Raw genomic sequence first — 12,997 nt, 5'->3', positions numbered from 1 at the left:
CATTCTGGCATATGAACAAACATATTCATCATCTATGATAAAATAATCATAAGGTGTTTTTCAAGTGCCCATCATTGTAAGATTTAAAAAAAAATCAAAATCATAGAAAAGGACTGGGCTTGTTAAAATCCTTCAGAGCTATATTATTTTCCAATTGTGTAGAGGAAAACTGAGACAGAGTGGACTAGTATCTTGGGGATCAGGTAAGTTGTGGTCATTGTGACTAGCTATACCCATCTTTCTGTCTCTGAATCCTGTGCTCTACTTACTTTGTTACAAATTATTGCACACTATGCATGGATTTAAACTGTTCTGGTGATTTACGTAGCTTGTTCAGGAGCATCCTTTGATATTACTTATTCATCCTTACTCTGCATGAAGAAAACATTAGCAGTTTGTGAGACTAGTGTCATTTAACAAACTGAAAGGTGGGCATGTTAATTAAGGTCTTACGTTCTTGGAAAGATGTGAAGAGCATCTGGAATCGGCTGCTTCGACTGCCTTCATCTGCCCACATGCGGATCACACCGAGACCCGTCCGCAGCATTACATCATTAGCAACAGTGCTACAAAACTTTGCTTTTAAATCCTCCACGGAGCTGCTTCCATCATAAACAGCGACAAAATTCCTTTTGCATTCATTGGAATTCTGCATCTCATAGTCCAAAAATCGCAAGTATATCTATGATGCAAACAAACAAAAAAGGCAACATGTAGACACATTTGCAAATGGCTAAACAAACATTAAACAACATTGCTCAGTGTTGTGAGAGAAAGACTACACAACAACATCAAAATAATTTTTCTGGAGCTGGAGATCCAGAATTTTCATTTCCTGGTCATTTTCCTGGATGGGTATAATACAGAAAGTGAGCACAGTTTATTCTTCCTTGTATTTTGTCTTACTTCAAAGTAGAATCTAGTGGAAGATCCAGATTTTTCTTTTCTTTCTCCATGAGAAGTGTGTACAACAGTCCTTCAAGCTGAAGGGCAGACAAGCTAGAAATTTCTTCTTTCACTGGCACAGTATTGCTCTATTACTTCCCTGACATGGAAAATAATAAGGCAAATAATTGCTGCTCCCTCCCCAGAGTCAATATGTGTCATCTTTGTGATACGTCTCAGCTACACTGATTCAGGAAGTGAGAAGCTGGGAGCCAGGCAGAACTCAATCATTAATCTTTTCATGTTTCCTCAAGCAATTTGGCTACCATTTCAGCTTTTCTAAACAAAGCCTGTATGGTATATATATCTTCATAATTTAACAGGGACGAAATCAAGAGTATTTCATGGAAACTGCTAGAAACCTGGAAAGGTTCCTAAGGAAATGTCTCTTGCATACCAGTTAAGTTATCCCATAAATGTAGTAGATGTCTTGTCCTTTACAAAGAACTCTTTAAACCTACCTAAAAGGAAGCACAGGTGGGGAGAAAATGATATTATTTGATACACAACTCAATATGCACTTTAACAGGAAAACACACTCATTTTAAAACCAATTGCTAATACGAGGAACATCAAATATTCCAGTAACAGAGAAACTAGTACCATTTTCAGTAGACATACAGTACATATTCAAACTGCTAAGGGCACCCACGACACCTCATGAGAATGATACAGAAAGGTGGAGGAGGGCAGAAACAGCATGAAAAGAAAATATACTCAGCATCCAGCTGTATGCATCTTGAAACAATAACCAAAAAAGGACTCCACTGTATTACAGATCAGATCTACTTACTTCTTTACAAAAGGTCTTATTAACTTCAGGTAGCTCTTTCCATGCACAGAACAGTTGCTTAAAAATCTTCTCTGAATTCACATAAAGTACACAAACAGCATAGCCTAGCAGCATACAGGGCTCAACACTTCACGTTGTTGATATATTAGAACTCACATGGTTTGAGAATTATGTACTATTAAAAAGTTTGATGCTGCTTAAAAACAGCTCAGATTTTTAAATGATTTTTTTTAGATACTGTATAATAGTACATTTTTTCCTTGTTATGCTTTGCAGCTGGTCTCTTTGAAGTGAATATTTGCAAGACAATTTTTACTAGCATATGAAATTTAGTATACTAAATTTCATTTTTCCTGCCTGACCTTTCTCTAGCATGTTATTTCTTACAGCAGATCTTAATTTTGTTCCAACATTCCCATCCTCCAAAAGAAATGTGAGAAACATATTTTAATTAAATAGTAGTTAAGTGAATCCTTCTTTCATACTTCTTCCATCCCCCCACCCTTTTTTTTTTAATACTATAAATTAAGGAAGCTGCTTCTATTGATCACTACAAAATGGAATGTTTAACAGCAATACATAAAGTAATAATCTTCAGATAGCAAAAATCAAATGTGAAGAAATAGTTTTTGTAGTGTTTATTATTATTATTATTATGTATTACTTGTTACACTCTTGCAGTGGAATGAAAAATTATGAGTTCTGTCATCCAGCATTGCTGAAATTTTCTCACAGTATCCACCAATTTTATAAATGTATTGTCTTGAAATGTCTTGCCATTTCCTCTCCTACTGGGGGGCATACAGTTCCATTCCTGTTAAAACAGGTCACCTGCTGCCTTGGCAAAGTCATACTTAAAAGCTTGTTTTGAATTCTTAAATCCGTTGAGTACAGGGAGAGTAGTTCTGAAGTTTCTCTGCACTGGCTATATCCCTTTGAAAATCTCTCTTACATTCTGTACTGTTTTCCTCCCTTCAATAGGTGCTCAGGAATTTGACTCTTTTCTCCTTGTGCTCCAAATTCTTGTTCTTGCTGTTCTCCAGCTATTTAGAGCATTATGTCCTACTGATGTCTGATGACTTTAGCCCCTCAGGTCTTCCCAGTCTTCAACGTATCTGCTGCTCTTTTCCATTTATACAACATCAGCTGCTTCCATGGCCACCAGGCAGATGGCTGAACTTCACTTCCAGCAGCAAAAGTCCAGTGGGAAATGTTCAGACAAGAATTCTGGACCAGTGAGAGATTCAAATGAAGCCATGCAGAACTGGGATGGGCAGTATGAAAAGAGCTTTTACTCCTCATTCCAGTGGTTTGACAGGGCCCTCTTGGCCCTCTTGTTTTAGTGGCTCCTAGTATCCAGCTGGTACAGGCACATCATTGTCCTGCAGTGGAAGATTTTGCAAGAGGGAGGGATGTATTCCCATAGAGGGAAAGCAGGACCATGCATACATCCATCAACTGGCCATAACTGGGGCACTCTGGAGAACAGCTTCCTGTGTCGTAGAGACCAGTCACTCCTGCTCAAACAAGAGCCTAACAGGCACCGTGAAACCCTGGCTCCTAGCCTCTCCTGTAAAGCTGCTGAAATAGTCCAACTCTGCATAATATTTCACTTAGAATGGGGAGTTAAATTTGCTTCTTAGTTTTCTTTCTTCCACTTCCTGCTTCTGAGCCTGGCAATTCAGTGCTTACCAGCTTTGTCACCACTAACGCAATCACAGAATCATAGGGATTATAATCATAGGTTAGAAGGGACCTCTGGAGATCATTGAGTCCAACCCCCCTACTAAAAGCAGGTTCCCTACAGTAGGTTGAACAGGAAAGCTTCCAGGCAGGTCTTGAGTATCTCCAGAGAAGGGAGGTGCTTCTCCACAACCTCTGTGGGCAGCCTGTTCCAGTGCTCTGTGACCCTTACTGTAAAGTATTTATGCATGTTTGTATGGAACTTCCTGTGTTCCAGTTTTTGGCCATTGCCCCTTGTCCTATCACTGCACACCACTGAAAACAGCCTGTCCCATCCATTGGCCTCTTGCAGTTTAGATATTTATAAACATTGATCAGATCACTTCCCTGTCTTCTCTTCTCCAGGCTGAACAGACCCAGATTTCTCAGCCTTTCTTCATGCGGGAAATGCTCCAGGCCCTTAATCATCTTTGTGGCCCTCCTCTGGACTCTCTCTACAAGATCCCAGTCTTTTTTGAACTGGGGAGCCCAGAAGTGGACACAGTATTCTAGATGTAGCCTCACCAGGGCAGAGTAGAAAGGGAGGATAATCTCCTTGAACCTGCTGGCCACATTCTTTTAATGCGCCCCAGGATGCCATTGGCCTTCTTGGCCACAGGGGCACAATTCTGGCTCATGGCCAACCTGTTGTCCACCAGGACACCTAGGTCCTTCTCTGCAGAGCTCCTCTCCAGCAGGTCAGTCCCTAACTTGTACTGATGCATACACTTATTCCTACCCAGGTGCAAGACTCTACAGTTGTTCTTGTTGAACCTTGTCAGGTTCTTCTCTGTCCTGCTCTCCAGCCTGTCCAGGTCTCACTGACTGGCAGCACAGCCTTCTGGTGTGTCAGCTACTCCTCCCAGCTTTGTATCGTCAGCAAACTTTCTGGGGGTAGACTCTATCCCTTTGTCTAAGTCATTGAATAAAATTCAATTGAATAAAAACCTTCAGCAGCTGATTATGTGCAATATTGCATACACGACTGTTTTCCAAGTAATGAAGTACATCTGTGTATGTACTCTCAGATGAACATGTCTCATAAGAAAGCACAGAAGGCTTCCCATACACTATTGTCATGAGAATTTGTTTTTATGCCTTAAATGCATATCATGCATACCATATGTATAATAGACTATATGCATGTTTAATAGCCCATACAGATATAATGTAATGTACATAGATCATACTTTTATCTTATTCCACTATTCAGGAAAACTCTTAACCTACTCCAGGAAAAATAAATAAATAAATAAATAAATAAATAAATAAATAAATGGGGCAAGGAACTCTCACTTTTGTTTGCTTGTTCTCTTTTTTTATCCTGCAGTCTTATAAATGTACATTTATATGTATTTGTGCAACATATATATGTCTGTACATGGTGTACCATTTCAGTATTGAGATGTAATTTATAACAGTTTTCATTCTTACAAGAAATGTGAACAAATCCTCTCTATTATAAAATACCAGCTCTCACAACAGTTTCCAGCATTCATCAGTTATTCCTGATCTGTTTAAATAGACTCTTCTTATCACAGTACAGCCAAAGTCTTACTTTGGGCTCATCCTTTGACATTCTTTAGCTTCTGGTGGCATGCTAGCTTTTTAAAATAATAAAATATTTCTCAGAGTAGGCAGTTATAAATGTTGAGAAGGAATAAAGAGAACAATAGCTTAGCATTTCACTTTGATTCTTTCAGTGAAGAAGCCAACACTTTAAGCTCTTCCCAAGACTGAATTCTGCTTTTGGTGACACCAGTTAATTTTTGTGTGTGATAAATTCAGATAAGTTCATTATATATAGATAGATTTGATAGGTACTGGAAATTAATAGTTGGCTTAAAAATCTATGTCCATTCTTCAGAAGAAAGATGGCACCTTCTACAATGGCATGAAGTTTCATAAATTAGAGAAAATAAACTTGTGATATTCTGAGTTGAGCTGGAATTTAATTTCCATATTAACTATGCCCAAAACTTTATATAAAACAATGAAGAATTGATCCAAGGCTACCTGAAATACGTTTACTTAAGTTTATTTAGATTAGACCTATGGATTAAGGCTGGAGTACATTTTTTAAAACTGGGAACTGATAATACAAGCTGACATCATAATATTGAATCAGATTTTGTTTTAAAGAGCTGAAAGTAATTTAATTGCATCTTCATACTTCTGCCAATTTTTATGGTCTTATTACAATATATTTGCCATTGTTGCTGTCACTGGGTGTAAGACCAACACTGGCAGAGAAAATTGCTAATAAATTGGGATCCACAAGGAAAGAATAAAACTGATTATATAACAAAACTTTATCAAATGCAAAATATTCCTGATGCACAGTTTTTTGAAATCAATGGCAAGATTTTCATCACTTTCACTGGCCTGTGGATCTCACTAAAAGGAATTAAATATAAAGTGAGAGAAAAAAATATCCATATGGATATGGATAACCATTCTGGTTATTTCATTTTCTATGGACTTAGTCATTACTTCTACCAGCAGTAGATAACGAACTTTGTTCACAACAAAAGCAAATAAATGAACAAAAAGGAGATCACAAATTCAAATACCATCCACTGTCTTCATTAAATCTTCTTCCACTGATGTTAATGAGAACTTTTGGAATGTTAATATTTCTGTAGGTACTGACACATCATATTAGCATAACAAGTAATTTCTTGTTGAAGAGAACAGCTTATTTGAAAGAAGTATAACGGCTGTATCTTCTTTCCCATTTTACTTACAAAGTTTTAATAAGACACTTTCCTCAAATCATCAAATCCACATTATTTAGAAGAACAGACTGCTAGTGCACAAGTATTAACTTTTACAGAGCTTTGAGATGTCGCTACAAATGCCAATGCCATTCAAAACAAAACTGATTAAGCCTCACTGTACTGTGGCATATATAATTTACACTCAGTCACATTCTAGTTTAAATAGTTGTCTTGTCACTTTTAAGGTTTGTATTGTCATCATAATAAAGGAAAAGGAAATATTGGATAAGTTTTACTATTTTATTTAAATTTGAAAATGACAGAAAACTCTGCTTATATTAGAAAAAAAAAAAGGATTGTAAACTATGAATAATATATCACTTCAGTAAAATAGTCAGATTATAATCTCTTCATAGTGAATCACTTTTGATGAGTTCTGCTTTTTAATCAATCTCTGAAGGTTAGTGCTGACAACATGATTGATCAGACCAGTCAGGAAAAGCTTCAAACCTTATCCTAGCATATCAGACTTAATATGTGTGCACAGACATCCAGTCCCTTATATTGCATCAAAATAAAACAAACAAACCAAAACAAATTAACAAAAAACCATCGTTCAACTGCCAAAAGTATTTAAGATGTGAGACAAAAACTTTCAACAAAGCCTAACTTCCAGATTTTGCATATTAAGCTTCTAGGTTCAGTCAGTTTTTCTGCAAGCACAAGACTGGGATAAATGGTTTTATGTTCTTCCCTACTGCTCAGTGACCAGTTACAGTATTTGCTTTATTCTATGTCTTGTTCAGCTCTATGTGATTTGCAGATAATACCTCCAGTGTGTTGGCCTAGGAAACCCTTTTTTTTTTTAAGCAGATTGTGCAAAAATAATTATTCTTCAGGGCCCCAGAGCTGAATGCAGTACTCCAAGTGGGGTCTTGTAAGAGCAGAGCAGAGAGGGAGAATCACCTCCCTTTACCTATTACCTGTACTATTTTTAATGCAGCCCAGAATACATTTAGCTTTCTGGGATGCAAGTGCACATTGCTGGCTGGTGTTGAGTTTTTCAGCCACTGGTACCCCCAAGTCTTTCTCCTCAAGAAGTCTCTCAAGCCAAGCCTGTCTGTCACCATGCTGTGGCCACCATGGATAGGCCTGCCAATCTCTCTTTGTTGGCCATATTCCAGCCCTAGAGCTGTCTTCACCTTAACCCCCACAGTAATCACCACTCATAGACAACCCAGGTTTAAGGATATTGTGATAACATGTCAAAACTAGATCCTTGTTAGTTAAGCTTACAGTTTCTTAAGTTTGTTATTAAGTCTTGCATCTTATAACCTGCAGAGATCTCCTCTTTGCCTAGTAGCAAACTCAAGTGGGGTGGCAGAATTAGGCATCACTTTGTGTAATTAGCTTACAACTTCATTTCATTTCTTGTGATAGGTGTACAGAAGGCAGCCTCAGCATTTTCCCAGTATAAATGTGCTTCTTGCTTGCTCCTCAGGAATAGGTCGCTTCCACTGGACTGGACTGGAATGCTTGTCTGTCTGTGCTCTGGACACTTGTCTTCCTTCCTGTGCTGCCCAGAGTTTTTGATTATGAACACTTCTTGTTTTGTCCCAGAATCAGAACATCATCTTTGTAAATATTTTATTACTTTTACCATCAAATTCTACTATTTGTTGTTTCTTGGTTGTTTTTTTTTTTTTTTTGGTGTGTGTGTTTTTTGTTTGTTTGTTTGTTTGTTTGTTTCGTTGGTTAGGTTTTTCCCCTACAAAACCACTCAAGGACCAAGCACAATATGATGGTAGCTTGCTGGGGAAGCTACCACCAAAGGGACCACCACATGATCACAAGCATACATTTTCTTTCTACGGAACTTTGTCAAACTCTGCTGACATATCCAAAACAGAAAAATGTTTCCTGTCAATCTTTTCCTCTACCTTTTCACCCCAAACAGAAAGTAAGAAAATCATAGAGTCATAAATTATAGAATGGCTCGGGTTGGAAGGGACCTTAAAGATCATCTAGTTCCAACCCCCCTGCCATGGGCAAGAATGCCACCCACTACATCAGGTTGCCCAGGGCCTCATCCAACCTGGTCTTGAACACTTCCAGGGGTGGGGAATCCACAACCTCTCTGGACAACCTGTTCTACTGCCTAACCACCCTCTGAGTGAAGAAATCCCTCCTAACATCTAATAAAAATCTTTCATCTTTTAGTTTAAAACCATTCCCCCTTATCCTGTCATTATCTGAGTGAGCAAAAAGTTGCTCTCCATCTTTTTTATAAGACCCCTTTCAGAACTGAAAAGTTGCAATAAGGTCACGCCAGAGCCTTCTCTTCTTTAGGCTGAAAAGTGCCATCTCTCTCAGCCTTTCTTCGTAGGAGAGGTGCTCCAGCCCTCTGATCATCTTTGTGGCCCTCCTCTGGACCCACTCTAACAGATTAACATCCTTCTTGTGCTGGGGGCCCCAGACTTGGATGCAGTAGGGGGGCCTCACAAGGGTTGAGTAGAGGGGGACAATCACCTTCCTTGACCTGCTGGCCATTCCTCTTTTGATGCAGCCCAGGATGCAGTTGGCCTTCTGGGCTTCAAGTGCGCACTGCTGGCTCATGTCAAGCTTTTCATCCACCAGAACCCCCAAGCCCTTCTCTGCAGAGCTGGTCTCAATGAGATCTTCCAATAGTCTATACTCATGTCTGGGATTGCCCTGACCCAGGTGCAGAACCTTGCACTTGGCCTTGTTGAACCTCATTAAGTTCATGGGGGCCAACTTCTCAAGCTTCTCTAGTTCCCTTTGGATGGCATCCCTTCCTTCTGTTGTATCAACTGCACCACACAGCTTGGTGCCATCTGCAAACTTGCTGAGGGTGCACTTGATCCCACTGTCTAGGTCATTGATAAAGGTTTTAAACAGTACCAGTCCCAGGAGAGATGCCTGAAGGACACCACTCATCACCAGCCTCCACCTGGACATAGAGCCATTGACCACCACTGTCTGGGTGCAGCCTTCAAGCCAACTCCTTATCCACTGAATGGTCCACCCATCAATCCATGTCTCTCCAATTTGGAGATCAGGATGTCATGTAGGACTGTGTCAAAGGCCTTACAGAAGTCCAGGTAGATGATGTTGGTCGGTCTTCCCTTGTCAACTGATGCAGTCACTCCATCATAGAAGGTCACCAGATTTGTCAGGCACAATTTGCCCTTGATGAAGCCATGCTGGCTGTCTCAGATCACCTCTTTGTCTTGTATGTGCCTTGACATTGCTTGTCATCATTATTTTAATTTTCTAATTTTCTATTCACAAATAAAGCTTGTTTATCCACAGCTGTAGCCAATGATGATTCCAAAGTTTTTGAAACCCCAGTGCAATAAACTTATCTAATTTATCTTTTGGCATTTGTTTTGCAGTGAAGGGCCAAGTATCTTGGAATGGAGAGGTTCTTTTACCTCTTTATTGTTCTGAGTAGGTTGACACATTCAGTCAGCAGCTCTCTTCTTTATTTGCCAGTCTTGTTCTGTACTGATTGAAATCTACTTCTACATGTAGTACAGAACCCCCAGTATTTCTGAACTCCAGGTTCACAGTTATCCTACTTAGCAGGAATTGACTTCAAATGAATGCACTAATCACATGCTTTGCAATTCGTCACTATCAAAAATAAGGCTGCAAGTCTGCATGAAGATTGAAGTTGTGTTTTAGCTGCATTCTGCTGTCTTCTGCACTTCCAGAAGGTTTCAGTTCTGCATGCATTTTCAGCATAATTCATAATTTTTGTGCTACAATGTGATCTGTGATGACTCAGTATTTTAAGCATGTGCAAGAAATGTACTGTTCTCTGTCCCACTCTAGCTTTCTGAGAGTAGCAGCAATGTTACACCCAGACTGTCAGGTTGAAGTTCAGGCTTAGAGCTCTCAAGTTCACCCTGACTGATCTCATTGCATACATGTTGAGCTCACTCTTGGCTTGAATCTGAAATTGCAAACCATGGAAGGGACTTGTATCTTCCTTCTGCAGAGAGTTTAGATTGGATGAGCTTAAGCCAAATGAAATTGCAAACAGCTCAGTCTCTAGCACAGTTTAAGAAACTAAAATGTAAGGGTCCAAAATTCTGTCTGAGAAACACTGACCTTTTAGGCATAGATCCCAGTAACAAACTGTACAGCTCAGAGTACAGGAGCATGTAGATATAAAGACAGTTGTTGAGTTCTTACTGTTCCTAGCTGGAAAGCCTGTTTTTATAGGTGGAAGCTGCTATAAATTAGAATGATGTCACTGACATTGTACTGAATATGTCATTAATTCAAGGGTAGATAAGCACAAAGGAAGCTGACTGTAAAGTATGGACAACAGAATTCAGACCTATAAATAAGATTAACATAGATCTTACTTCTTACATGATTTTTTCAAAAATTATCTACTAATTTGATCCTTAATATCTGAATATTTTCAAACATTCTCAGTGTGAAAACACCATGGACATAGTTATGTTTGTGTATATAAACACACATATATATATGTGTATATGAAAAACAGACTAATAAAGTTCAAATGCTAAACTAGTTGTCCTTCAAACTGAATCAAGGCTTCGAAACTGGCTTTTTTTCCTACCTTACCAAAAAAGCGTTCATTTTCATGTTAAGAAACGCTGATTTATGTGTTGTTATATTGTTCTATGTTTTTACCCAGAGAATTCTGTAAGACGGGAAGAACAAGATTCTTCAGGAGATGATCCAGCCCACCCCTCTTTCTAAAGGTAGGATTAGTAATGTTTGTCTCATATTTATTTGTTTATTTATATTTATTTATTTATTTTACCTCCACTTTAACAATGCTAGCCATGCTGGCTGAACAAACCTCCTTAACCAATCATTTATAATCCACTCCCTACTTTTTTTTTTTTTTTTCCCTAACATTTAACCAGAATCTACCTTTTTCCAGTGCAGAACCATGACTTCTCTGAGCCATGGACATCTGAGCAGCCCTTCCTCATTATTAAAACATTTAAGATACTGTCTCATAACACCCTCCTTCACTAAAACCTTAATGTGATATTTAAAAACTTTCGGTCTTTCCTCGTGCCTTTTACAATTTTCTCATTGCTTTCCCTTCCAGATACTCTTTAGCTAGTCTATGCTTTTTGAGATGAAATACAGCTAAATCCAAGTACAAAAATTCACAAACTAACCTATTCACGAGGAACAAACCCTCTATTGACAGTGGTAGTGTGGCATACTTCTGTTAAACGTTGTGGTTACAGCTATGTGGCTACATATATTGGTCTTTTACATCAGGACTAAACTGTGGATAAATCCTACAGATAAATAAATATGACATTTCTAGGAGGACTTTAAATCATGTGGCACTTTAGAGTTAGATCAAGTAAGAATGTCATGATGACATTATCTGACCGACTAAGCACAGACTGGAATTAAAACTGTGGGGCAATTTTATTAGCTTATTTAATTGTACTGAATCTATATTTTAATAATGTGTTTATCAGTTTTCTTACCAACTAATATCTAAGTATATAACGTGCAATACTGATAAATTAGTCCAGTCATTTCACATGTATAGTCACTTACTCTGGAAACTTCATCTACTTAATTGGAAACTTTTATGAATATTGAATTTTCCAAAAGTAAAAAATATGAGACTAAAACATATTCTGGAAATAATTTATCTCTAGTCTTATGAGCCAACTGTTCAACACCTAAACTTTCACAATAGAAAAAATTTTGATACTAATGCATTTTTCTCTACTGGAAACCCTTCATCTTGTTTATTCACTATTCAGTGCTGGAACAGTCTAATATATTCAGTACAGTCTGCTCTGGGATTACACACAAAAACCATACCTGTTTAAAGATCCAGAGATTAGTGGATATAAAAATTATACCTTGTAAAACTTTTCTAGTCCAATAAAAGACAGACAGTAAAAATATACTGGGGAGTTATCTTTAGCAGAATAAATGAAAGTAGGTGGGAGCACAGAGCTGTTCCAACTACAGAGAGGAGAAACAGTAGTATAGCCAGCAACAATTAATCCAAATAATAACTGATAAGCCATGGATGAGAGACGAACTCAAACAAAATCAAAAAAAAATAAATCATTAAATTCATTGCAGCACTGTCCTCTGTGTTACAAAGACCTGTTTTGCTGATCGTGGTGGGAAAGAAACAAGAACACTCTCTCTTTTTGTCAGTGGTTCTAAAACAAAGGAACTAAAGACCTTGTACATAGGAACATTAATTTACCTTGGTTCCATTTTCACCATTCTCAGATGAGAAACAGCAATGATCTTAGGGACCCAGCAGTTTTCCATTAATAGTCTCTATGTTAGATAAGATCACCTCCCATTAACTAAACACATTGATTCTTTAAATATATGAGCAAAATTAAAGATGAATTTAAGAAAATTACTTATGGCACAAAAAGCACATTAATGCTGCCCACATCATTATTTATAGAGAAAGAGGGTTATTTTGATTGAGGTGACAAATTACCTTTCAACAGCAGAAGGAAAAAAACAGTTTACAAGTTCAAGCTGTAAAGTTATTAAACAAGAGCTGTCTGTACTAAGAAATGCACAGCATATTAGAAAAGTCAATTTCTTAAATTAAGTGGCAAATCAGCAAGTGGACAAAGGACTGACCTTGGATCTGGGTGGTGCTCTGATGTACCATTTACAGTCTACTGCTTCAGTTTCAGAGGCTTTTCCTTCTTTGACAATTTGTACAGATTCCACAATTCCTTCAGGTCCTCCCATCTCAAACTCACAAACTAAATAACAAAATACCAGAAAAATG

The 12,997-nt window shown here is 38.0% G+C and overlaps 1 protein-coding gene across 4 annotated transcripts in view; it reads right to left on the bottom strand.

The window, feature by feature from the left end:
- Positions 1–12,997, bottom strand: part of NETO1 (neuropilin and tolloid like 1) — a 74,893-nt gene that overhangs the window by 19,725 nt on the left and 42,171 nt on the right. For all 4 annotated transcript variants that reach the window (XM_040549578.1, XM_040549579.1, XM_040549580.1 and 1 more), the window contains exons 6-7: positions 12,844–12,971; positions 454–682 (exon numbers count right to left, since the gene is read on the bottom strand). In XM_040549578.1, the coding sequence (XP_040405512.1) occupies positions 454–682; positions 12,844–12,971 (357 nt within the window). The remainder of the gene's footprint in view (positions 1–453; positions 683–12,843; positions 12,972–12,997) is intronic.

The sequence above is a fragment of the Cygnus olor genome, chromosome 2 (assembly GCF_009769625.2).
Source record: "Cygnus olor isolate bCygOlo1 chromosome 2, bCygOlo1.pri.v2, whole genome shotgun sequence".
NCBI lineage: Eukaryota > Metazoa > Chordata > Aves > Anseriformes > Anatidae > Cygnus > Cygnus olor.
This window is presented reverse-complemented; position numbering and strand designations above follow the sequence as displayed.